At 37.9% G+C, this 27,075-nt stretch overlaps 1 protein-coding gene across 7 annotated transcripts in view; it reads left to right on the top strand.

Annotated features, from left to right (window-relative positions):
- CDIN1 (CDAN1 interacting nuclease 1) overlaps positions 1 to 26,761 on the top strand; it is a 127,304-nt gene extending 100,543 nt beyond the window's left edge. For 6 of the 7 annotated variants that reach the window (XM_075103231.1, XM_075103236.1, XM_075103238.1 and 3 more), the window contains 2 exons: positions 23,812 to 23,962; positions 24,754 to 26,761. In XM_075103231.1, coding sequence (XP_074959332.1) covers positions 23,812 to 23,947 — 136 coding nt within the window. In that variant the 3' untranslated portion in view covers positions 23,948 to 23,962; positions 24,754 to 26,761. The remainder of the gene's footprint in view (positions 1 to 23,811; positions 23,963 to 24,753) is intronic. The other variant, XM_075103232.1, reaches the window with a different exon arrangement.
- The last annotated feature ends 314 nt before the right edge of the window (positions 26,762 to 27,075 follow it).

Below are 27,075 nucleotides of genomic sequence, written 5' to 3'. Positions count from 1 at the left end.
TGAATTTTTGTTTCCCCACTTTTTTGAAGAAAAGCAGTACAACTGAATTTTTCCTTTCCCCCTCCCCAAAGCAAAACACAGAAACAAGCTTTTTTTTTCCCCCTAGCTGCATTCTTAACTGTTAAACTATCCTAAAGCACTCGATCATGTTGCATTTTAATTTCCAAGCCATGTGTTGTATTAGTGAACTGCACATGTTACTGATTTGAGCTGAAAGTTCTCAGTCTGTTTAGCAGAACCCCAGGCTGGCACGAACAAGGTCCTTGCTAGGTCAAAGGCCCGGGGTTGACATCTTTCTTAAATCTTACTTTTGTGGAAACTAGAAGCACAGGTCAGGGCAGCTAGCTGATGGCATTGCCTCTTACAACCACTGATTAGATTAGCTCAACATTTATCAACTACACAGAGACTAACACTTAACCTTTTAACTCAAGAGTTTTGATGTATCCTTATTTTTTAATGAGGATGTTATTGTCCCAAAGTGTCCCTTAAAGCTTTACTGCAGGTTTTTTCTCCCATTTAGCTGACTAACAGGCTTTAAATGCTTTATAATTCAAAGTGCTTTGCTTTGAGGGCAGAGATTGAGTAATTTTGCTCTAGAACAATTTATTGTAAATATTATTTTCACATCTGTTCAATTCTAAGATTTTATTTGTATCTGTGTCATTAACCTAGATTTCAAGATGTAATTTGTAGCTAGCTTGAGTGCTAGCTGGTTTTCTAATCCTAAATCATTAACTGAGAAATATTTACAATTGGAGTTTTAAATGTAAGTTCCCCCTGAACACGAGGACAAACCCCTTCCCTGTGCGGGTGCCCGAGCAGGGGCACAGGCTGCCCAGGGGGGCTGTGGGGTCCCTTCCCTGGAGACATTCACCCCCCGCCTGGACGCGGCCCTGTGCCCCTGCTCTGGGGGTGCCTGCTCACGCAGGGGGGTTGGACAAGATGAGCTCCAGAGGGCCCTTCCAACCCCCGCCAGTCTGTGATTCTGAGTTCCTTAGAAAAGATGCAGTAACTTACTACTTTGGATTTACCTAATTATTTGTTACTCATTCTGCTTATGGACCCTAATGACCTGAGTTTTGAAAACTAATTCACATCTCTACAGGGAGCAAAGTTGCCCATGATTCCACATCTAGCAGGCTGGGGTCAAGGTTTTCCTTCTCTGCTGGAATTTGGGGCCTATGAGGAATAAATTTCACCAGTTACTAGTGTGGGCATTACAAAAGACTGCAAAGACTACTGGCACCAGAGACCTAGAATAATCCTGATCTTACAGGTTGATTGGAAGTTGCAGATCTTGCTATGAGAAACCAGTAGGCAGGGAACAAAATACCAGGACCACAGCAAATGCAGGATTGTACGATTTCTACGTAGGCAACACCAAGACCTCAGTGCCATACTGAGGTGATCCACAGATAGCTGGAGACTCTAGTCACTACAGATCTGAATCTGGGTCTTTAGAGTCCCAGGACTGGCTGAAACAGGTTGCAGCAGTGGCACACCATGACCTAACACTGGGGTAGCGACAACATAGATATAAAGAAAACTGAAATAACATTGTGAGTATTCCCTAGTATAGTATCTACAAATCGTATAATATCAGCAAGAGGAAATAAAAGCCATAGGTCACAAATCAACGAGCTTTTCCATACTGCTTTTGCTTGGGAATGTTTCTATTAAGTAGTAGCATTAACTAACTTTTGTTCACTATGTTTTGGTTTTGTAAATCCTGACAGCCAGTTATTTCACCATGAGCAGCTGGGGACCCGGCACCTATTGCTGCCCTTTGGCTCCATGCATGTTACTTTTTATTGTAGAGGACAGTTAGATACAGATCGCCTTAGGTCCCCAGCATCAAGAGTCCAAGATAGGTATGAAGGACTTGATGAGCACACGGTTGTGTGTAACCACATTTATGTATCACCTACTGAAAGTGCACTCTGAGCAATAAAGAGGACCATCAGTAGGTTAGAATAATATCTGCTGTTTCTCCTACTTAAAAAGAAGTACAAAAAATCCATTGTGAACAATTACTGTCTCTCATTGCCTTCTAGATATCTGGAATGGGAAATTCTACAAAGGGAGGGAAGGCCAATTCGATAAAAGGTTGGTTTGGGATGTAGGTCATTTTCATTATTAGCAGCATTCTTATCTCCTTCCTGTGTTAACGTGATGTCAGTAAAGAAAGACTCAGATGTGTGAAAGCGAACTAGAAAATTTACTATATGGTTTCTGTTTTGATATCTGAGTTTGTAAACAGAACAGAGGACAGTGATGTTTCCTCGAAGGAAAAAAAGAATGGGGAGAAATTCCTTTCTATGTGCTTCTGATCTCTTAAAACCAGTTTTGAAAAGTAGCAAAATTTTCAGTCTGGTTTTTGCCTGCCTTAAGCCTGTGCACTTCAGCTCCATGCCCTAACTCTAGCCTGGGTATTCCATGGCAGACTACCATATCCATACCTGTGTAAGCAAAATGTTCTTGTTACAGTCTCACTAGTAAAAACAGTGATCTTAGAGCAGGATTCCAATATCTGGGGGTGGAAAGGTAGCGTGACAGCAGTAACTGAACAGATCATGGCACGACTTAATACCAAACATAAAAGTTTCATTAATCTAGAAGAGAAACAGCAGAAGAGGGACTTGTATTTTTTTATTAGAGTGTCATGTTATCTAGTCATACGTCAACAATTTATTTTCCTGCTTAAATTAACCCTTTGATATTAGCCAGATGACTTCAAAAATGAGGCCATATTTTGAATCAGTTGTGTTATTCAAAGCAAAAATTTCCTAAAATTTAATTATATGCTCTTTAGAAAATGTTTAGATTTAGCACTTACTTCAGTCTCACTGTAGACTAGAAAGTCAATCTGAATATCATTTATTATATTTGAAAGTAGTTATTTTATTGTTAGCAAGTAAAGTGTAAAACAGGCAAGATCTTTAGGTTTAGTCAAATTGTGGTTAGTGGAAATTAATATACCGTTCTCTAAATAAATTGTAGTAGTTTGAAACTGCCCAGATCCTAGAAATGAATAATCTTGTTTTATGAAAAACAAGATCAGTATGACGAAAGCTGGGTTTAAAAACCGTGGATGTGTTCTGTAGCTAACAAAATGGTGGAGCTTCATTGTTGTCACTGGAGCTGTCTAGTTTATTTTCAAAATACAAAGTGTAATGGTAAAAAAGCATTACAATAGTAATTGGCTTCTATAAGCTAACATTATTTTATCACATAGTAACAAAACTAGACAAATTTACAGTGTTCTTATTGTATTACACTCATTCGGGGGGAAAAAAACCCAAACCATTTGGCTGAATTTATTGATATATTAAAGTAACTCTTGCTTACTTCTCAGCACTTCCCCTTGGTATCAGTTAATTTTTAAAAATATTTTAAAGATGGTAGGTTGCTGTCAGATTTATATATTTTTTAAAATTTTTTTGGTTCCTGTTCACAGGAACCACAAAAACTGTTACACTAAATACAGTATATTACCACTCTATTATATCAACATTATTTTAAAGGTCGTATTCTGTTTGTAGGAACACGAACCTTCTTTTATTTACAGTAGGTAGGAAGGTGGGGACATGCTTGATACCTGGTGAATACATAAGATGGTTCTACAACATGCACGTGCTAAAAGGTGTATGGAGTTTGAGTGTCGTCTTATACTTCAATATTTGTGGATAACCGACATGACAAGGTTGGAACTTTCAGAGATATTGAAAGCATTTAATATTTCAGCAATTTAAGTTGTCTACTGGTCTATCCTGCCAGACGAGGTGAATATGTGTACCGACAATGTGTACTGAGCCTCAAGCCAGACTTCTCTTAGAGTGAATTTTTACTGATTTTTGTTTAAATGTGTATGATTTACAAGATAGTGAACAGTCTTACACTTTCCTTCGTAAAGCAACTAAAGTATTATCCTCCAAATTAAGCACTTTAGGTGTTCAGTCACTTTCAGTAGAGAAAAAAAAGTGCATTCTGCAGTACATTGTGTCTGTTTTGACCTAATATATCCAAGAGTAAGTGGGCTAAATATGAGCAAATACATTTGTTTTCTCTAGGTACATCAGAGATTAAACAGCTAGGAGAAAGCTATTTAAGCTTAAGGATAGTACTAGCACACAAAAGATGTCTCTACCCATTGATAAAACCAGACTAACAAATTTAAGAGTTTTGACCAGGAGAGTAATAAAGTTCCAAACTAGTTTTCCAAACTGGTTAGTGAAAACAAAAAACTATTTTGCAATGAACTTCAGTCAGTGTATGAAAAGTAAAGAGTGGTTGGTTTTTTGCCAAGCTATATAAATATATTATAAAAATACCAATTTTATGGGTGCTTTCCATATTTTTTTATCCTTGAGAGTCAGTCATTCAGAAAATATGCAACTCTCTCTTTACTCAGCTCAATGTCTTGCTAAATTTAGTTTGTCCTGTAATAAAAGTTGTGTTACAATATTCATGTTGATTTTTCACATATGGAATCTACTCCTACAATGAAAATAAGTTGTATGATCTGTTTGGTTTTCAAAACAAACAAAAACTTAAAAATGACCCAAAACAAGTATTTTACGTTCCTTCTATGCATTGTATTGAAGTCATGATGAAACTAATTCTAAAAAAAAAAGCATTTGCCCTCATGGCATTCAGATGAATCCCATGCAACTATAATTAAAAGTAGTCACACTTTGCTTTGAGAAGGGCAAATTATCCCTATTTATCCCATGCGTTTCCTTAATCAATTTAATAAATTTATACTTATGTTTATTTGGGTGGGGAGAAACAAACCTTATTTCTTTTAGCACAGGTTGTCCAGAAGGCAAAATTTATGGAGTAGAAAGCAGGGCTGGTGCACAGAGTTGTTTGTAAAGTTACTCAAGTTTCACTACATTTGCCTTAGCACGAGGAGAAGCAAAATTTAGCCGAGATTAATTTAGCCAGGGTCATCCCGTCGTGAGCATACACTCTCCCACCTGTATATACAGACATCTTCATGTATATGTAAACATATATATAACTATGCCCCTTTTCTGTGTTACTACAGCAATATATAAATCATCAGGTTAGCGCTACCCCTGAGCTTATTCCCCAGGAATCTTTTCACATATAATTTATAAACAACTTTCAGTTAAAAGACAGGACGGTGAAGTGCAGAATAAATATTGAGTTAAAGTTGTCTGGCTGAAAATGTTTCTTTTGTTATAAAGCTTATCTCCAGTTTCAGGGTGGGTTTTGGGGGCGGGTTTCATTTGTTTATTTTCCACTTTTTGAGTTTGGGTTGTTTTAATATAGATCAGCCTTGCATTTCTGGAGGTCTAAAAGTAGATAGCATTGTTCGTGGAAAACAAACTACCACTCATAATAATAGTTTTTTGATGTCTTTTTAACATTTCCTGTCAGCTGAGCCATTAAAGCTCAGCCATTAAAGCAGACCTCTCAGAAGATATATGCGTGCCTGAGTGTATTAACAAAGATAAGCAAGTACTAAAAAACTGAAAAGCTTCATCAGACTGCAGTGGAGATAAATCCATGTATGCCAAAACATTCCTTTTGGTTATCAGATATCAAAATGACCTGTTTCTTTGATTTCTTCTAGTATTTTTCTTTTCTTTATTTAAAAATAGTCATTGTCACTCCAGAAAATTTGTTTAGGAATTTTTTTCTTGGCTGTTGGGGCGGTTTTGGACAGAGAACAAAGTTTTTGTAAGTTCCAATATTTCTGCTACAGAAGTCAAAGTGAAACGTCTGCTTCAGTTCGGCTGAGAATATATCAATTATTTGGGTGAACTTGAAATGTTTTCTTTCGTGTAATTTGTAATAAAACAAGAACTGTGGTCCTGCAACCCACTGCATTTAATGTGGATGGCTGTTGTTGCTCCTCTTTTTTTTTTGTAGTACATCACTAGAGTTGAGGGAGCCTAACCACGTTCCAACATGTTAAAAGAAAGGAGCGGGCAGGGGGCGGGGAATGCCATTTACTGCTGAAATATCTTTCAGCAAACTAAAAATGAAAAATTCCTTCTTCAGAAATTTCAAGTGTTTCATTTTGATCAAAGATGACTAAATTTTAAGGTTGCTAAAGCAAAACATAGTTGAGTTCCTTTGTTGTGGTAACCTCTGCATTAAAACTCTTCATTTATAGTCTGATGTCAGATTGAATGTTAAGGGTTGAGGCTTCAGATTTTGCTCAGCCAAACAGTGGTACAGTGTGTTCGGCACCGCTTCTCTGGTGTCTGTACAGTTGGGAATAACAACTGGAAGAGTAACTTCCTGGGACCAAGCTGGATTCTGAGAGCACGCCTGTTACAGCAGGGTTTTATCAGAAGTGCTGTTCACTAGAGATCCACCTGAGATCACCAAGTCACTGATAACAGTAACTAGGAGGAGGCATTTAATGACCATCCCTGACTTCTTAGTAAGAAAGACCAATAATCCTCAGATGTGCTTAGCGGCTGGTAATCGCAATTTTTTTCTTACTCTGAAGGCAGCTTTTTTCTTACTTTTACTGAATTTCTGGGAGTGTACAAAGAAATTTTTGTTACCTACTGTTAAATCCGGTACTGACAAGTCGTGCACCACAAATATAATTCATGGTCAACTATTATTTAGTAATTTTGTATCATTTTGTTTGCATCTCATCCTGTTTCTTGCATTGATGTCACATTGTGATATGAAAGACAAATGGAGTTGCTGATCAATGACTAAAATACATGCTGATATAATCAAAATGGCATAAGAACAGAGGATCCATTAAGTACGGATCATAATGTATGCCAGAAATTACACGACTGTGAGACGCTTTAGTGTCGTGAGAGATTTCAGTGCATCTGTTAACCTTGCATTCATGGAAGGGAGTCATGAATGAGATGGGATGCTTGAAAATGGGGGTAAAAATCAGAAGTAGTAAACAAGATTATACATCAAGGAAAGAGTAATTTTTTTTTTATTAATGTTTTTTCTTCATTTTGAACTATTGCAAAACTTTCCTTGTCATCATGCTGACCACCTTGCTTTTTCGTATTGCATCCTGTGAACTTCTGACTATCTTTGCCTTAGTGAGCAGAGCATTATTTATGAAATACATTTTCTTCAATTATATTTGGAAGGTCCCTATCACACAGTCCAATGGCTGCAACTCTTGACTGAATGGTCAGTATTTCTTTATTTGTGTTTTAATGAAGTAATCAAAACCATTTTGCCCCCCACATGGTTTGAAAAAAGACCACATATATAAACAGTTTTACGCAACATACGTGCGTGTACGCACAATGGCCTTAACATTAGGCACTCTTTTTTTAAGATGCTGTCTATTGTAATGCTTTTATATTAAACCTACAAAGACAGGGAATTCAGTTATTGGCCTATGCTTAACACAGTCAGTGAATGATTATATCTGGGGACAAAGTGGTGAGTACAGATTTTTAGTCTGATCTCTGAATTGCCTTGTAGCTGTGGGTTTGTCAGACCTTTAACGGTACGCTAAGGCGGGGACTATGGGGCTGCGGTTTAATATGGACTAATGCACATGGCAGGGCTTTTACATTAGTGCTATTTCTTTCAATGCATTATAGTGAAATTGTATTTTAAAACCAGGCAAACTATTGATGCTTTTATTGAATGGAATAATTTATTATAGAAATATTTTAGTCTGTTGACGTTTCATCATCAAATAACAGTAAACATAATACACATTTCCCATAAGACTGTTCTTGAGAGCCAAATATTTACCCTTCACTTACTGTAAAGGTAGCATTGTAATAATTAGTCTTTGGGCAAGACAAAAAAAAATATGTTTAAAGATGATCTTTTTAACATAGAGTAATAAGTCAGGAATATCCCAAAACAAGTTTGCTCACTACTTCCAATTAATATTTTAAAAACTGGCATTTAATGTTACAGTTCATCAATTGTTTATCTTTTTAGTCGTCGAAAAAGCTAAACTATATATCAAGCTAAAATACTTAATTTACATTAAGAGGTTCATATTTAAACTCCTCTGTCTGATAGTACACTAAAATTGTTGAACTTGTTTCTCTCGTTTTATGGAAAAATCCTAAGAACCGATAACGTTTGACTTAGCCCTATTTACGAAGTCAGAAAAGGTGGCTGCATGCTCCTCATAGAACTTATCTTAGACCATTGATATTTCTGAAATTGGGTGAACGTTTAGGTGTCATCATTTAGTACCTGCTTATTCATCATCAGCCTTTATTGCAAGTTTGTTGGCAAGTGCCAGTTAATGCTGAATGAGGACTGTGGCTTAACTGTCTGCTTTTCTAACATAATGCTTCTTGGATTTTTATTTTAATCGTTGTCCAGATGTTTCACACTACACTCCTGCTTCACTTAGCTTTTACATTTTTGTCTTCACAAAGACTAAATCCACTGTAACAGTATGTTCTGTAAACTTTTTTCATCTCTTATGCTTCTTATTTTTTCTTTAAGTAGCCCAAAAACATGTGTTATATGAAAAAGATTCTTGCTTGAAGCAGCATATGGAAGTAGATAGAGGTAGTTCTTTCTTCATGCTTTGAAACTAATTTCTGACACTTTATGGCTCATCCTTACAGTAAATATTTTAATTCTTTAAGTGACTGGACAGGGAAGACAAGAGACTTGAATGCACACTCTTTTTTTCTGGAATAATCGCCCTCTTTTTGACTCGTTCAGTCGGTAGGTGACTGTAAAGAAAATTACCACTCTGCATGTCTCTGTAATTCAGTTTTAGACGTGCTGAAGCATAAATTCACTAGCTATACAAACACAAAGTTAAGAACTGTAATAAAGTGTGTGCATAAAGTGGGGGTTTTGCTGTCACATTTGATTCAGTTGCTATTGCTTTGTTCAGTTTTACTGTTAAGTTAAGCTCTATTTGTAAGCAGAAATGTTCAGCCCTATTCAGCCATTTTTACTGCGGGCGAGTTTGCTGGAGATGGCAGGCATTGCATTACGCTGCATGCGCAGGCAGCCCACCTGTCACACTTGCCTCTGCCAGAAAGTTGGTTTACAGGTAAAAATTCTCCACTGAGAATTTCATGCTTTCACTTACCATTAGATTTGCTCTGGGCTTTATGAACTGCAGTGTCCATATTGAGTTCACTTCTCCGGGTGGGTCAGGGGTGAGTAGACGGTCATCTGGTCCCAGGAACCTTTAATGAGCTATGTACATTACAACCAGAACCTTAAGAGGAATCCAGAAATTAGTTAAACAAAAAAACAATGGAGTGTGTGAGTGATATGGGTATTGCTTAACAGATAATAAAATATTTTTTCCTTGAAAACTAGGACAGGGAAGTAGTGATGAGGCTATTTCTCAGATTTCTGAGGTTTGGTCGTTGTTTTTGTTTCTTTCTACAGGTCTTTGATTGTTCGCTTTGCTCTAGGCTTGAGGATTAGGCAACCAGAAGAGCTTGAACCAGAAGAGCTTGAGGTTGTGTGTACAGGTTGTAAAAACAAAAAGAGACATTAGAAAAGTTATATAGACTTCTTCAATTAGAAAAGTTTGCTTGTTTTTATGTATTTATCTTCCAAGACTAGAGAACCTTTGCAGTTTGAAGATATTACCTTTGCTAAGAATCAGACAGTCCCTTATTATTTATGAAAACTAAATTATTAAGCTATGTCTGTGGGCAAATAAACAATGGTTCAGATTCATGTTGCTCGTTTGAAAATGACATTCCTTTTAATCCTGCCTTCCTGCATTCTGAATAACTTTCTTATACAGGCATTCATCTTTGTTCCTCAGGTAGGGAAAAAGCATTTGGGTCTGTCTTTGATTTTGTTAGTGGTGGTGATATGATTGCAAATTGCTTGGGAGAGTATTTTGTGTTATTAGTTTAATGTACTGCATTCAGAAATATGTAAGACGCTGTCATTGTGTCTCGTCCCCAGCTATCATAAACACCGTGTCTTATAACCTGTTTGTTCAACTTACCAAGTGGGATTTTAAAAGCGTTTAAGGTGTTGTGGTCCCAGTGCCCTCACTGGAAGTTTTTTCTAGACCCAGGGCATTGGTCTCCCTGATACGTTGGTGGAGGACAATTACACCTCTTCTCAGCCTTTGCTCTCCTAGGCTGGAAAGGCCAAACTCATCTAGTCATTCCTATGAGCAACTGTTCATTTCCCTGGACATGGCGGTAGCCTTGCTCCATATCTGGTTATTAAATATGTCTTTCTTGAATGACCTGTCTACAGTTTCCAGATGAGCGCTAATCAAGTCTTTAAGGACATGCAATATTTCTAGACTTCTATGGAAAATCTCTCTCCCAGTGCTTCGTACGATTATTTTGCCCTTTCCTTAGCTGCATCACTTTGTGTCCCTTTACTGATTAACTCTTACACAGATTGATTCCTTCTTCCTGTGAGAAAGCAAAGGGAAAGATGATCTCTTTATTACAGGCTGTATATCTATGTGTAGATTTGAAGAGAGCTGTAGCAATATTTTAGGCACGTTAGTTAAATTGAAGATCATGTACAAAAGTCAGAATAGCTATCTGCAGTAAAAAGAAAAAGTGGGTAACTTAAACACTGGCTAAAAAAAATTGTTTGTTTCAGTTTCTGGTTCTTTACTATTTAAGACAACAAACATTCTAAGATTGGTCATGGCTGCCAGGCAGTGATGTCAACAAGGCAAAAGTTTTCCTTTACTGTCACCACATCAGCTCTTTTATTAGGTTTTGTTTATTACGTATTTACACAGTAGTAATCCAAATATAGTATCTGGTTTGGGTTTGTTTTGTTTTCTAAAAAGTGAAATACAGTTTGGATTCCTTTAACATAAATATTAGACAATCTCCCAACTCCTGCAATATATAAGCAAGGTACTGTGCAAATGCACAATTGTCCTTAAATGCCCATGGAAAAAGTTTACAAATCTATCAGGTTTTGTCCATACTTTTTTTATAGTCATGGGACTGACCTTTGTGCAAAGCAAACCAGTGTAAAACCAGTAAGCTTATTTTACCAACAATGATGACACGTTACTGCCTATATTACCTCACAGCATGTCACAACCCATCATTACATGCTACTCAGTTACATTTCATTTATTCCAGAAACTCATCAAGTCACTTCAGTATAAGTATATAAAAAAAATTAAAAATCGCTCAGTACCACTAAGCTCTTTAAAGTCAGATTTCCATAAATTTGCACAGTACTAAATATTGGCAGTGTTAAGCAAATGAGAGAAAATAAATACATTAAAGTGGAAACATTACTTAAGCAAATAGAAGCTGTTCTGTACTGCTCTATGCCATTTCTGTCATTTTATATGAGGTCTGACTTGCTTTTTTTTTTTTAATTAAACAATGGTTCAAAAGTGCCTGTAGGTAATCAAGAAATTATAAATTAATTTTTAATTCTCATTTTTGCTGGTTCAGCTGGAAGAATAGCTCTCTTAATCTCCTGAATTTACCATTTTTCTGCTGTTGCCATAGTGAAATCAGGTAAAGCAGGCAAAGCTGTACTCTTTCTTCTCTTTGAACTTAACTAAAAATAATGCTTAATCTATTGGTATGGCTTTAGAAATAGCTTTTAAAAATGTTAATGTGGGCTTAGCAGTTGTGGAGAGGGAGAGATATTCCAGTCTCTAAGTGGAAGTCCTATTTACCCTCAGCAAAAATACAATACCTGTATGAGCAGTGCAAGTTTTCCTTTGCCAGTTCATCTGAGTGCTTTAGGCCTAGGGAGGCCTGAGGAAAAAAATGTATATGCCTGTGTCCATTTATACATCTTCCTATTCAGATACTTCTGATGGGAGGAGGAGCACGAGGCAGCTGGTTTTTTTGACCTGGTAGCTGGTTTTTGTAACCAGGACAGAATATACCACGCTATTTCAAGTGATAACCAGTCAGTTTGCATCTCAGTAGCTGGTGGAAGCAACTTTGCCGTTAGAGGAAACCCACATAGCAAAGACTTGGTGCTGAAAAGCTCCAGATCCCGTTGCCGATTTATCTCATTCTCAAGGAAGGTGGTGCCAGACTTGCTAAGGGTATTTGTGTTGGCATGTAGTAATATGTAATATCTAACTAAGGTGTACTAGTCTGTTGTGCACAGGCCTACCTCTAAGTCAATTCAGTTATTTAAAACTATGTGTAAATGTTACCTCAAGTGTAGGAAAACTAACTTATAAAAAACTTGATGCCTCAAAGGAGCAGTGAAAATTTTTCAAATCTTTGGCAAAGGTCAGGGGTTGGTATGGAGAGATCCTAGAATAGAATGAAATAGTTCGAATGGCCTAAATGTTCACTGACTGTTTAATTTAATGAGGTGCAGTTGTTCTCCCTTCCTGCTTATATATTGACACTAATTTTCTCTTTTTCTTTTTTTTTTTTTCTTTTGGGTTTGGTTCTTTTCTTTTTTGCCTTCCCGCTAACAATGGTCTAGCGTGACCAGACGGCGAAACCCCCCTCTTTCGAGAGAGTGCTATAAACTGAGGGGACCAGCAGGAAAAATATCTTGACTATCTTTTGTCGTCTATATTGGACTTCCGTTACTTAGTTCAAGTTGAAGGTGTCATTCCCATCTCCAGCATATTCAGTGATCTGTGCTCAGGTTGGAGCAGATGGAAACCTTATGTCAGCGCCTCTCCTTAAGCTGCATTATGGCTGTTCGTGACAAGTGGCTTTGTGTGAGAGACAGCTTTCTCAGGAGGCTCCTGCAAGAGTACAGCAACCATGGAATTCAGGAGCCATTTTTAACCTCTGTCCTTCATTACGTTTCAAACGTATGGCATGCTTTGGCATTGCAATCACATGCACAGAGAGAATACCAGAAAATGAGCACTTTAAAAAAGTAAATAAGAAACAAAAAAGTCCATGCAATTTTTGGCTGACAAGGGAGAGGGAAAGACAGCTGCTCACAACAGATACGATCTTATCACTTAATGTGTACTTACTCTGAGCTTTCAGGCGATGTAAGAACCAAAAAACAAGAAGGTAACTGTGCTCGGGTGGAAGTTAGCCAAGTCTCAGGAACGCGGGTAAAACTGGTTGGTGTTCGACTGTTCGTGATGTTCCAAGCTGCTTACTTGCAAGCTTAATTTATCTTTGGAGGTAAAAGCTGTGTTGCATTATTTTTCTTCTTTTTGTTGCTTTTCTTTCCTATTAGTTTTGCTTTTGTCTTAAAGGGAGCAGGACTGAATAGGACTAGCAGCTCAGTAACTCATAGTTTTTCTATCTCATTTGAAAAGAGACTGCTGGTGCTATCTTTGATGCCTGCAGAAGACTGCCAGCCAACAATGTTCTTTTATAAAATACGCTGCATATAAAATAAAACTGAGTAAGAGAAACAGTTAAGGCAAAAAGATTGTTCAGTACTAGAAGTTTTATGCTTAAGGGATTTTTTTTTTCTTCCTTTGTGTTTTATTAAAATATGAAAAACTTTTAACAGTTACGGTTACCAGACACCTAACCCAGCAAAAACTGAGAAAAATCTTTGTATCACACATAATGTTCATATTGCAACATTTTGCATGGGTTTTATGAATGTCTTGCCCACTGATCCCATTTCAATACAGCAGTTTTTATGGTATCTTCCAATTGAATAGTAGAGGTAGTTTTTTTAATACTGATTATATTATACTGACTTTTGGAAAAAACGCCTATAGTCACTCTCAGTTTGTTTTGAATTTGCCTAAAAGGATTTTTCTATATTTAACACACAGACCTCGTGGCTATTGGGATAATAACCTTCATACCATCTTTGGGAACAGCTAACATATAAATGCCATATATAGAGTAAGGGACTTGACACAAGATCAATCTAGCAATTGCAAGGCAAAGATCAAAAAAAAAAAAACAACCCACAGGAATACGGAGTCCAACTTGTGCTCCGCTACTTTCAACATGTTCTTATGTGAGGGAAAATACTCATCATAATGTGATTTTATCATGTTGCAGACTTCTGGCTCAGTTCTCATCAGGCATGAATTGTAATATGTCACTGGCTATCTTGACTAATCTGCTGTTGCTTTTAAACCTTCACAAGTGATAGCATTTTCCTCTGATTCTTCCTCTCCCTCCTTCTAGGCTCCCTTACGTGGCAACGTACGTTTGTATTCTTCCTTCCGAATGCAATTCTATACCTTAACTGTGAGCCCAGAGAGGTTCAGTGCATCGTAAGCTAAGAAAGTTGAAACTGAATTGTTTCTAGCGTTCGTATATACTAAGAAAGAATAACTTGTAAATGAATCTAAATAGCATTATGAATTTTTCAGAAGGTACATGCAGCAGAGCTGTGTTTGGCTGATAGATACAAATAAAGAGTGTGTGTGTATATATATAAAGTGAAGGAGACAGAAGGCGAAAAGCTGTTCCTCGTGGAAAAGGGAAGTAGATTTCTTTGCACATCCCCAGTTATGCACTTATTTGATCTAATAATGAATGTAACAACTCTACAAATTGCCTTGATGGTCTCCTAAGGTCTCTAGAAGAGTCTCCGCCTAAAACCATGTGAACTGTTCTTGTTGTCTTCTGAGAGACCGGACGTTTTGCAGGGGATGCAAGTTGCTACTTAAGACATATATCTCTGGATGCACTCTTTTTCTGAATAACAACTAAAAATTGTTTTCCAACACGAAGTGGGGCAAGGCCAACTTGGATTGTACAGAGAGTGGGTATATGTATGGACTGGGAGACAAGCTGAAGAGCCTCAGGTGTTAGGCCCAAGTGACGGATTCGTAATGAAAGGAGTGAATGCCAGACACAATTCGAGTTTGCCAGCAGATTCCAAAGGCAGCAACAAGATTCCAGGTCAGAGGAGGTGTTTGCTTTCCTTCTGGGTGGGCATCAGGTGCCACAGTAATGGGCAGCAGACAGTACTTTCTTTTTCATCTGTTCCCTGCTTAATATGGATAGGTGGCTTACACTTTGAGAGACCGTAAATTTAAGTACAGCATCATACATAAAATATGTCTGCCTGTCAGTTGTGCACAATAGTGTGTTTGGCAGTTAACTGCTAAGCAACGTTGTGTCAAGATACTCAGTGTGATTTACTATCCAGTCTTGGACTAATTCTCTGATCTGGGAAGTTGGAAGCCCAAACAAGCTGTCCTCCATTTGTTAATTCATTTGTTACATTGTTTGTTTTATTGTATATTTGTGTATAAGGGTTCGGAGATACGGAATTGTCTAATAATTCATTCAAAATGTCTTCAGGTAGCTTTAATGCTGGCTCCAAGATTTATACTCAGCAAATGCTAAACACACAGGTATATAGTGCATTTATTTATCAGCGTTTTTGCTATCAAAATTTGCTGAACAACTTTTCCAATTAGTTTAGTTCTATTTGACAATAATTATTAAACAAAAATAAATTGCTGTGAGAGCAGTCCTGTGTCCCCCGTTAAATGCACTTTTGGCATCCCCTATCACAGCGGCAAGCGCTGTCACCAGAAAAACTGCCGCACGGAAAGGATTGCTGCAACGTATGAGGCCCTCACAGATTATTCAGATATCATCTTGCACTGACCTTAGGATGGCCTGTTACTTCCAGCCCTAAAAATAAACCACTATTAATCACCTAATGGCAACATGAGTTGACCAGCACTTATGGCTGCCCGGACCTCAATCTGACTGTACTCAAAGGCTTTTCTCATGTTTTCTGTCACCCGGGATAAGAGGTTGTTTGCAGCCAAGCATTCCTTTGGGAGGACTGCCGTGAGTTTAACAAAATGTTTGAAATAACCTCAGTAACTCCTCTCAACACTGATCCACAGCTTCAAATGTGCAGAATCAAACAATAGCAGCCTTGCGTCGACAGTCTCTGGAGAATGAATTAATGGCATGAGGTTTTCTCAGGGAAACTGAGTAACAAGCAAGTACCTCAGGAAGCACCGTTCCTTGTCTGGGTTTAATCAGAAAGTATTGCTTCCAGCGACAATATATGGAATAATTCTGTAATGCAAACAATCACCTTTTCTCCCCGCCTTTTCAAAGGATAGCAACATTCTTGCAGTGTCTTAACTGGTAAATACAAATAGCACAAGTTAAACAGAAGTAGCATAGCTTTAATAAACTAGTCATCAAATTGCATTTACGGGGTGGAAGGGTATTGCTGCTTTGAACAGGAACGCATTAATGGACTTGCAGAGGTACAGTAAAGCAATGTGCTAACCCTGAATTACAAAAGACAAATATGTAGATGGAACAGCTAACGTAGAATATTCGACTCTCTCCATCAGAAAGGAATTTATGAACCTTCTCAAAGAGAAGACGCAGAAAGCTTTCTTACATTGTGCATTTCAGATTGAGGTTTTTTGGTTGAGCTGATTTTGCTTAGTTATGCCCATGATCTTCAGGGTGCCTGAAGTCGCTTTGCCCTGTATTGAGATGGTTAAGTGATGTAAGGTTCTTACAGTTCAGGAAAACGAGGACAGATCGCCAAACTACTAAGTAAGGTACCTGGAACACTTGTCTGTTATCCCTTTTAGATAGATACTGGAAGCAACTTCCCAGGCAGCTTAAATGCGTGGTTGTCCAAAACCCATACCCAAGCGATCTTCACTAAAACCAAAGACACCTTTGGCCATAATTTCCGTGAAACAGTCCAGCAGTATGAGGATTGGCAATTTCTTTTCACAAATGTTGATGTGAGTACCATGTTAATTTTCAGCACATCAGCCCAATCCTGCAATGCAGGTATAAGGGGCACCTTATAGTCTCGCTTTACAGCACAAAACCTTACAGCCTGATGTGCAAAGCACCTACCTGATTTTGAAGATGCTGAGACTGGAAAAAAAAAAAATGTTTCACCTTGAGTACACACAGCCACTTTGAGAGATGAGCATCTGGAATACTATTAATAAACAACAAAATCATGTGTTTCAATATTAGGGCATGAACCAACAAAGCTTGAGAAATTCAAAGTTCACTCAAGACTCTTGTCGTAACGACAAGCTGCCTTGAGTCAGCGTGTGCTTTCTTTCTCACGGCATCGGTCTTCACTTAGAAAGCCTTGATCCTTGTAAATTAGTGTAACCTTAATGTTATTTAATCATAGCTTTTAAAAGTTAATTTCCATGAGAACTATATTTTTTTTTAAAACCCTAACTTGTCATTGAGGATTATAAAAATCCTTTATTTGCCTGGAGAACAGTACTCAGATCTGAATGAATAAGTGTAAGTGAATAATGTGTTTCGACAGTTTGTTTATTAAAAATGTATTATGCAGCTAAAAGTTATATTGTATTTATAATAGTTTAATGACAGTGACTTGCACAGTTTTGGAGCATTCTATTAATACGCATTTTAAAATTGCTCTATGCAAAATTCTAAAATATTTTAAATGGTCTCTTATATCCACATAAATATCACTTGATTTGTTTTTATTTCTCCAAATGCCAAAAGCAATTAGATCATATTATAAGCCTGATGAAGTGCTGCTATTTGATTGATGCCTTAACAGTCTCTTTGCAGAGATAAAAAGACAGTATAAGAAAAAAAAGCTCATTAAGATTTAATCATATCCAAAAGAGGTGGGACTATAGAGACAGAAGCCTGATATTAGTTGCCATCCACCTTTTTTTCACCTGACAACTCTACCTTCCTCATCAGCTCTGTATACAACATCAATGTCTGGCATTCATGGAAATGCCTACTTTTCTCAGCCCAAAAGAAATTCCCACTTTTGAGTCAAAACCTCCTTGGAAATGGGAGTCTCAGAATATTAATAGACCTCCATTTTTTTCCTTGTCTTCGGTAAAAGTAAGACTTCCCCCAACTACTGTGGTAGCATCAAAGCTTAAAGCAGATTAGGTTTTACTTGCTTAATTTTACCTTAAGCAGCATAAACTGTATGCCTGGATCCCTGAGACATAATATGCTAATAAATTCTGTGTATGAGGCTTGATATAATGCTTGCTAGTGCCATGGACAAGTTTCCTATTATGTTTAAAAACATGTGATCAGAACTTGTTAAGCTTTATCCTGATCCAAATTTGCAAGCAGTTGCTACCGCCAGAAGACAATATTAAGTAGCTTAAGGAAGTTGGGCCCAAAAATTTTGTAGCCTTCTGAGTCACAGGTTAAGGATCACATTTTTAAAGTAAGATATATCATTCGGTTACTTGTTTTTACTAAGTATTGGAATTTTTTTCTGTCTTTCAACCAGAGCTGGTGAAGTCAAAGAAATAAGGTGCTGCGTAATGCCTTGAACACATCTTTTCTTTAAATCGGGGGGGGGGGGGTGGGGGGGGTGGCGTGTGTCACTGAATCACAAAAGTGTGTGGAGGATTTAAAAAGCGACAGGGATAATAAAGCCCCACCATTATCTTTAAATTGTATTCAGAGTTTTTAAAATGCACTGTCTTTATGCACAAGTACCTTTATTTCGTTTTAAAACTCTGTATAAATGAACAGTAGCAGAAATAGCTTGTTATAAACTCTTCTGAACTACGCTTGTGGTAGCTGCTTAAATGGAAAATTTCTTGCTAATCAAAGTCAGTTTCTGAGCAGTGGCTATTAAATGTTTGCCAAGATATATAACACTGTGTCATCAGCAGTAGTAAACTGGTCTAGACGTAAGGAAGTTGGGTGACTGATGCCAATTGACCTTACCTGAAAACGTGGTCTGGAGTTGTTGCCTACTAGCCTAGCTCTGCTAATATCTAAATTCCCTCCGCTGACACAAACGAGACTTCTACAAGTACACTAAAATAAAAAGTTGTGAGTCCTTAAACACTAAACTTACTAGATATGACTGGGGAGGTGGGGTTAATTATGATATCTTCAAGGTTTATTAGTACTACAGATAAAACCAGTTTGCTCACAACTGTGATTCTCAAGAGCTATGTTAAATGAACCTAGAATGTAGCAGTCTATTTGTGAATTTTTGTAATTCCCTTTTCCCAGGGTATGTACAAGCGGTAATGCTCTCATTCGCTTGATATTTAAAAAGAAAAACAAGGAAACCAAGCCAGCTTTTTAGCTGACACTGTTATTGATCTGACATTAAAAAGCAAGGAACCAGAATGCAGTCCTTCAAAGACACATTTAGATGTGGCCTTCGTAATTAAAAACAGCAGCCAGGTAGACTGTTATGCTTTTGTATAATGCAAATGCTCACATGAATTTGTTTGATAAAATCTTTGCTTAAATACATGCATATCAGAAATATTAATGCATACGCCAGCGTTTCATTATGAGAGTCTCTTGGAATCAAAATTATTTACGTTATGCTGTGATGCATACAACCCATCTATAACAAATAAGAGTAAGAATAAATAAAGTGAACATTTATTTTAAAGCAATTGCAAGATGTTTTACATTTCTGCTCAGTATCGAGCAGTGTGTTGAAAATGCATTTTTCATAAAACCACATGCAAGGCTTTTTGATGGTGAAAAAATCCACTCGCAACAGCCACATGTCTAGGCAAATCCTTAGAAGCTAGTATGGACCCCACACAGACATTCCAGAAGAAAAGACATTACTAGAAAGTAGTTTCTCTTGAAGTGAAGTAGAATATGTGTGAGCCTACTAGGCCACTTTGATAAATAAATAAAAGTCTTTTTTCTTTTCTAGCACAAAACTAGTTCAACTGGAGGGCAAGTTAAACCCAGATTCACATTTTACTTAGCTTTTTCTTTCCCTTTGATTTCTTAAGTGATCCCTTGGCCTATACGAAGATGTGAAATTTTGGGGGTTTTTGTTTGTTTTATTTAAGAAGAACCATTTGGCTTTGGGTTATCTGAGTTTTATCCTCCCGGCTTTTCAGCATATCTCTGTGAAACTCCTTTCTGAGAACAAAGCCCAGTGTCCCGGGATTATCGGTGTAGAATATATAGTCCCTTAACTATGGGTTTCTTTCAGAATTGGTATCATTAAACCAGTACAAAAGATCCTCTGAACGCTCTTGAATTAGTGCAAAGCTGACTTATTTAGCATAGTATGATCAGATACAAGTTTTATCTAAAGCACTGTTGAGCCTGTAACTATATTTAAGTAAAACTATATTTTATTATGTCCAGCATCTATCTCAAATCCTTCAGTAGATTCTTTGAAAGACACCATCTGCTGCCCTTAGTACTTAGGCTAAATTTAGTCTTCTATATCAAGCCTAAATTAGGCCTAAACCAATCCATGGGCTTTTGTAATCCTACTCTCTTCTTGCCTTGCCATGGGGTCATAAGCCCGACTGCCTCCTTTTTGGCACTTCTGGCACGCTGACCCCTCACTGAAGTGCAGCTTGATTCGCTTTGGCTGCCTTGTAGTCACAACTTCTAATGTCAAGACTAGACAATGACTAAACCGGGATTTATGTAATAATAACTACCATATTTATCGGTTGATTTTTAACTAAACATGCAACCTGTGTGGACAATTTTCACTTGCTATGTTTATTATATTCTGAAGGAAGCTTGCCTCTGTATTTCCTGTTTATTCTATTTTTACTGCATGGAATTAATCAAACCTCAGTAACTTGGATTTCTTTTCAGCTTTAAAAAGAAACTCCATGTAAAAGTAATAGTTTCACTGGAATAGGTAAAACTACAGTTTTGTATAACTTTTGGCCACGCTCCTTCACACCTAAGTTTTTCAGGCTAAGAACTAAAGACGGGAGGAAAAACACAAGGTAAGCACACGTTTAGGGATTTGTACGATTTTTCTGAGCAAGAACAAAATCCATAGGAATCCATAGTTTGTTACGTTCTAAGCTTGCTTTTTGTTTTAAGCTTAAACTTTTTCCAGTGTGTCTTTTGTACAAAATGGGATAACCTGGCCTATATTGCAGGCTGTATCTATACCGTGTTAGAACCATTTGGTTCATTCAAAGTTGTTTTTTTTCCTCCTCAGAACTACTAAACGAGTCCCCTTTCCGTAGCCATACTAAGTAAGCATTCTGTCATTTTAGTTTGTGCTCCTTTGTAAACCGGGGTCAGTCACTAACTTGTTAAATGTTACAACCGATGCAGAAATAAATTTCTAGCTTTCCTTTGTAATTCACAGAGTTTCCTTCTCCATGGTGTCATATCTGCACTTTGGAAGTAGTCAAATTAAAAAGGATAATTCTTCTAGGTTACACTTCCCTACCTCATCCCCTTACACAAAAAGGTTAAGTGTCTTTTCAAATTAAGGCAGCAGTAATTAACCAGCGGCATTGTTTGTGATTTGCCAACTCTGGGCGTTAATGAGAGAGAAATTAGCACTTAGCAGCAGGAGTTCTTGATAGTGGCAAATGCTTAATGTGCCAACAAGTTAATTTTGGTCTTAAGTACTGCACTTAAGTGTTTTTAAACAAAAGTATGATATGTTTTTTTATGTGATCATACATATGGGCTTTGTGATACGGAACTACAATTGAAGGAATAACACAGTATAGTGGAAAAAGTGCAACCTAGGCAGCACAGGGCAAATAGTTTTGCTATAATAATGCAGTCAAAAGCAGGATCGATGGATGTTTTCATGCTAAAGATGTACTTGCTCCTGCAATTAACAGTATGTACCTGTTCTTGTATAAAAATTTTATCATCAAATTTGGCATTCCTGAACATAATTTTTAAGCACAAAATATTGCTGAAAAATAGTGCTTGAGCTGTGATGATTTGCTAGGCAGGCATAGATTAGCCTTTTGAGGTGTCTCGAAATACTAATTTTATTAAAAATTACAATTTTAAAAAATAATTTAATAAATTACTTAAGCACAGTGCCCCATGCATTTTATGGTGGATAGGGGATTCACACAGGGCAAAATGAGCCTTTCAAAACTTGGGCTGAGCAGCTGCTCATTAGCACTTGAAGATTTTACCTGGCACACGCGCTCGTAATGTGTAAGTACTTGTGTACATTTCATAGCTTCTGCCTTGCATAAAATAGCCCCTTAGAAATACAAGGTCCGCTCCCTATCTTCTGGGGTTTTTTGCTTTTAAAATAACTTTGGTTTGTACATAAGTACATCCCCATCCAATTATCCCTTTTTTGTGTGTGGTTGATGTGGGAACAGATACGTGGTCTGTGAAATAACAAAAATAGGCCCGTCCTGCACCAGCAAATTACTGCCTCTGGAGAGAGGCAGTGAGCATCAGTCCCTGGCTTCACTTGCCGTTTGCTCCTTGCTACTGCTAGGCTAGCTGGCCTCTTCGCTGCGGTGGGGTCCTGCATGTCTCGGCCCCACGTGAACTTCAGCAAAGGCAAACGGAGAAGAGTCCTCAGAGACCATAGAGGCTGAAGTTGTTGGGCCAGCCACAAAAAAACTCAGGAATTGGGTGTAGGCAGCATCATTCTTCCGTGTGAGCCACTTTTTAATCTGAGCTTTATTCAGTGCTAAACATGTTTGAATATGTTACCTAGGATAGCTGGGTTCGTCAGAGTTTTAACCGTGCCACTTTCAAATACCATCTTTCAGTTGCAAAAAGGACATTTGCCAGTGTTGCCTAGCTGTGCTGAGGGGTAATTTACTCTGCCACTAAACTGCGGCCGCTTCTAGGTTGAAGAGTAGTAGCCATAAACCAAAATGTTACAACGCTGTGCAGCAGTTTTGGGCAAAAGACTACCGTATCTAATTGAAACTGCAGGAGGAAGCCACAGGGGTTTCTTCTTCCTTTGATGCCTGTTCCCTTGCATGAGCACATCAAATAGAGTTTTCCCTCCATTGTTGGAAAGAAACCACCCTAATGAAGCCGGTCTGGCACTACCCACGGTTTTGAGTGCTTGTATTGTCTGCTAAGTGGACGTTGAGGTTACCGTGCATCCCCCCCCCCCCCCCAACACATTTTTATTATAATTAAACATTAACAAAAATTGGCTACCATATTGGTTGAGTCCTGAGCACGGCTCTGCATATAAACCATTACATGACATGCTATTGAACTTTTTCTTGTACAGACGGTATCTAACAGCTCATCCTGCACTGTTGTTTTTGGCAAGTTCACTACAGCATATAATAAATCAAGGAAAGAAAAAGCTTTTTGGCCTAATGTTGTACAGACTGCTGTAATGTTAGACTATAGAAAGCAGTTCTGTTTTTAGACATCCTTTTACTAACCCAACATTCATAATTTATGATTTCGCTGTAAAATTCCTGCAACACTACACCAAAAGTAGTGCTGCCCTTTAATTAAGTGCTCTCAGTAGGAAAAACGTGAAACTGATGTGCAAAACATATCGCAGTACACAGTGATTGATAGTGATTACTTCTTTATGAACCCAGCCTGAAGGTCTGAACTTCCTGATGGGTAAAATAGTCCATGGGGCTACTTCCTGAGATTGCCTAGTGGGGATCAGTCAGAGTTAGCGATATTTGAGGAATTCCTGAGGCACATTTCAGAGCCATTACCACAGAAGCTTTCTATTTCTTTCTGAGTTGTGCTTAACGTTAATAATTACCCGGACAACAGCTCATTGTAAATATTATATTTTAAGGCTTCATTGTTATCTTCATGGTATTATAATTTGCATGAACTGGGACTTCCATAAACCCCTGTATTTTTAATGCCGGCGCACCCAAATATGAAAAAGCAGAGTGCGCGGCGAGACAGACGTCTGTATGTATCAAAATTACTAAATGTTATGCAATTTTAAGGCATAGATTTTTTTTTTACTGGTACGTGCAGAGTATTCAAAGGAAGAAACAAAACTCTGATGTGGATTCTTTGAGTCTCTAAGTAGCCTTTTTATTCGTGGAATCGGGTATTAATGACACATATCAATTCAACCTTGATTAAAATTTGAAAATGAAATGGAGGTCAAATACTCGCTCCAGTTTTGCAGTGAAATTAACTTATTTACTTGTGTTGGAATCGCAGAGGTGGGGAGTTAAAGTTCACCTAGCACCATCATGTTAAGTGCATTTTCCTTTTTGCTTGATAGATTTGGCCCTGGATTAGTCATCTACTGGTATGGATTTATTGAAGAGCTGGACTGCCATCGCGAACGTGGTATCCTGCTAAAAGACTGCTTTCCTACTGACATCGTGACGCTGCGACACAGCATGGCTCAGCGCTGATGTTAGGAGGAAGAGGTAAATCCGGAAGCAATTTTACTTTCCTGCAGTGTAAACTAATGGCAGCATCTGCCCTGAACTTCAGCTGAACTCCTGCTGCCCGCCCTTGTGCTACTGCCTCTTTACACAAACATCTCAAGAGTTTCTGTTTTGCTTCAGACCTCTCTTGTGATCAGCCAAAAAAGACAGACACAACCCACTCATTATCAGCGTTTCTGTCTCTGTCAAACAGCCAGTTTCTAGATACTCACAATCTTCCTTCCTTCCGGATGGGTTCTTCTAGCATTCTAAACAAAGACAAAAATGCAGAGGCTGAAAGGTGCAACTTTCAGGTCTCATCCCTGTTAGAGTCACCTTTAAAAAATAAGTGGCTTTTTTATGGTTCCACTCACAAGTTTATTCAGTGCTGGTGATCTGACCGAAACACCTACGCTGATGTGGACAATTCGTAAAGACGCTTATTCTGGGGCTTAAAACAATATAAAGCACAGCTCGCGAAGGCCAAGTGGTAAGGCAGGATCATAAAATTTCTGGCTGTTACAGTAAATAGCCAGATTTTTGAGAGAATAATTGGTATATGTGTGTCATTGCTCTCCGATTGCTAAAAGCAACAATGGAATCCCAAGTTAAGAATTAAAAAACAATCTAAGGGGATTTTGGGGGGAGGGGGGGTGAAAGTGAAGAACGAGGATCTATTTTATATATATATGAACCCTTTGAAGTCTGGCGTTAGTTTTGTGGGTTTTGTAATAAGTAGTTTAGTGTCTCAAAAATAACTTGTGTTTTGTCTTTTCCTCCCCACCCCCCAGGGAATCCATACCTAGGAATTTTTCGCTTAACTGACTTTAAGGCAGGAATCTGTCTTGACCCCAGTAGGTACTGTAACATGAAATTTTCTGGTGTACTGGAGTCCGAAAGAACAATGCGCAGGAGCCCTCTATGTGGGTTACTGCTGAAGGAGATCACCGTCCTGATTTTCAAGGAAGAGAGCAAAAAAAAAAGCTAAAACAGCGCTTCACACTGGGTCGGTTCCACAAGACAAATAAAGCACACAAATGGGCATCAGTTTCCTGCGTATTTATGTATTCTTGTAGGAGCATTGTTTTGCTCTTGTTGGAACCCCCAAGGTCAGAGGTACACTGAGGTGGGCGTTAGCCCTCCTTCAAGTTTTGAGTCCAGTCTCATCCTATTTCCATCCCCATCACCACTCGGAGGGGTTAGCATTGGGCCTCAGCTTTGTGCTCTCAGAGGTTTCTTAATGACAGCAGCTTACTGGGCCTGACGCTCTTTAATACCCTTTTCTTTGCTAACTGGCACTCAGGAAAGGACAAAATAATATTTTAAAAAGTCAGTGAGAGTTTTGCATGTATGCCCAGCGTCTTCAGCTTTTCAGAGAACTTAAGCAGCGGTATGGGTTCTGTTGTAGAATTAAAGGTGTGATAACAGTCTCCCTGAAGCACAAGTGATAACCTCTTCCATAAGGAAAGGGTCTTTAAAACATTACAGCCCATATTCATCATCTTTTTCAGTTGAGGTGATACTTCGTGCGCCTGCATGATTTCAAAAATCACATGCAGACTTTTTACAGTCTTGCCTTGAGTTAAAGGAAAAGGTATTAATCCTATTCCGGTTTTTTTCAGCTATAGTTTTCAGATGCATGCGCAGTATTTTTTAAAAAATTCTTAGTTCTCACTTTAACACTTTTTGTTAAGTTACAGACAGGAGTTTATCATTTTGGCTAATCTGTAATTTTCAGGAAAAAAATACCTAGTCTTTGTAGTACTCTGTCCCTAGCTGCAGAGGTAAGCTAGTATAGCTCCACTCCAGTGAGTTGTTGTTGTTGCACAGAGATTTCTTTCTTGGCTTTGAATGCGTTATAGTGGAAAGATTTATTTTTTAAAAAATATTCAAACACCTGTAACTCATTTATGTTCAACTGTTTAAAGTATTGTGCTTAGCTTACTTTACCTGACCAGCTTTAAGGATCTGTCCGTAAAGATACACAGAAGCAATCTGGGAAGCGTACCTTCCTGATGCTACACAGAAGCTGCAGTTAGGGTGTTGCTGCCCCTGCGACTTTTAACGGTGGTTTAGGTTAGTGGAATATGTAGAATCGAGAAGAGAATAAGAAAAGAAGAACTAGCTGAACATTATCGTAGTAGAAAATTCAGAGGTAATGGTTCTCTGAGTGAAACGGGTTTTAAGGGCAAACTGAATTTGTTTTAGCTAGTGCATATGCTTTCTGTTGTATGAAATCATTTAAATCAGCTTTTACATGACGCACTAATGCTGCTTTTTCTTTTTGAATAAATTAAATTTATCTGCACAGATGTTGGAAATTCTGCTCAACCTCCATCAAAGCTTTGCTTTATTTGTTTTTACATTAAACAAATTTATGTGGGGGACACACAGATAAATCAGGTTAGGCTTGTATTTGTTTATTTATTCCTCTACCTAATGCTGTGACATAACAGGTTGGAAAGCAGTACAGCTGTCTTTAATCAAAGCTTTGACCTCATCTTTATATATTGCCTCCTTTAAGAACCTTTCTGTTAGAACAAGGATGAAATAAGCCACCGAAGTGTACATACTGTACTAATTTCATTACATGACATCGAACAAGCTTTGCCACCACAAAAAATAACGCTGTGTCACTATTTTAACGTTCTGCTTTCAGCATTTAACAAAATGAATACTACGTTGCTTTTCCTACTTGTATCTTAAAAAAAACAAACCCTCATTTGTGTATTTTCTCTATCAATCAGATGTAAACATCAACTTTAATATTAAAGAGAAGAGACTACTGTTTGTTTATGCGTTGTTTGTTGGTTTTGTTTTCTTAAATAACGCTGTTGTCAGCAGAACCTTAATATTACAGCCAAATCCAGTTTTATGGAGTACTCTACAGAGTGTGCTAATGAATTATGCCAAGCTAGAAAACAGAAGTGTGCATAAAACTGAATGATGTTCTCACTGGCATATATAGACTTGCCAAGCATCTGCTCTTACAAGCACTGTAATATGGCCTGTTCTGAGCTTTAGGAATTGGTGTAATTGTGTTGAACAGGGAAGTAAAACTTCCTCGTACAGGAGGAACAGCACAGTCGTGGGTCACACTCTAGTATAAACAG

This window comes from Phalacrocorax aristotelis, chromosome 9 (genome assembly GCF_949628215.1).
Source record: "Phalacrocorax aristotelis chromosome 9, bGulAri2.1, whole genome shotgun sequence".
Classification (NCBI taxonomy): Eukaryota; Metazoa; Chordata; class Aves; order Suliformes; family Phalacrocoracidae; genus Phalacrocorax; species Phalacrocorax aristotelis.
The sequence above is the reverse complement of the archived record's forward strand: the minus strand, read 5'-3'. Positions and strand labels throughout refer to the sequence as shown.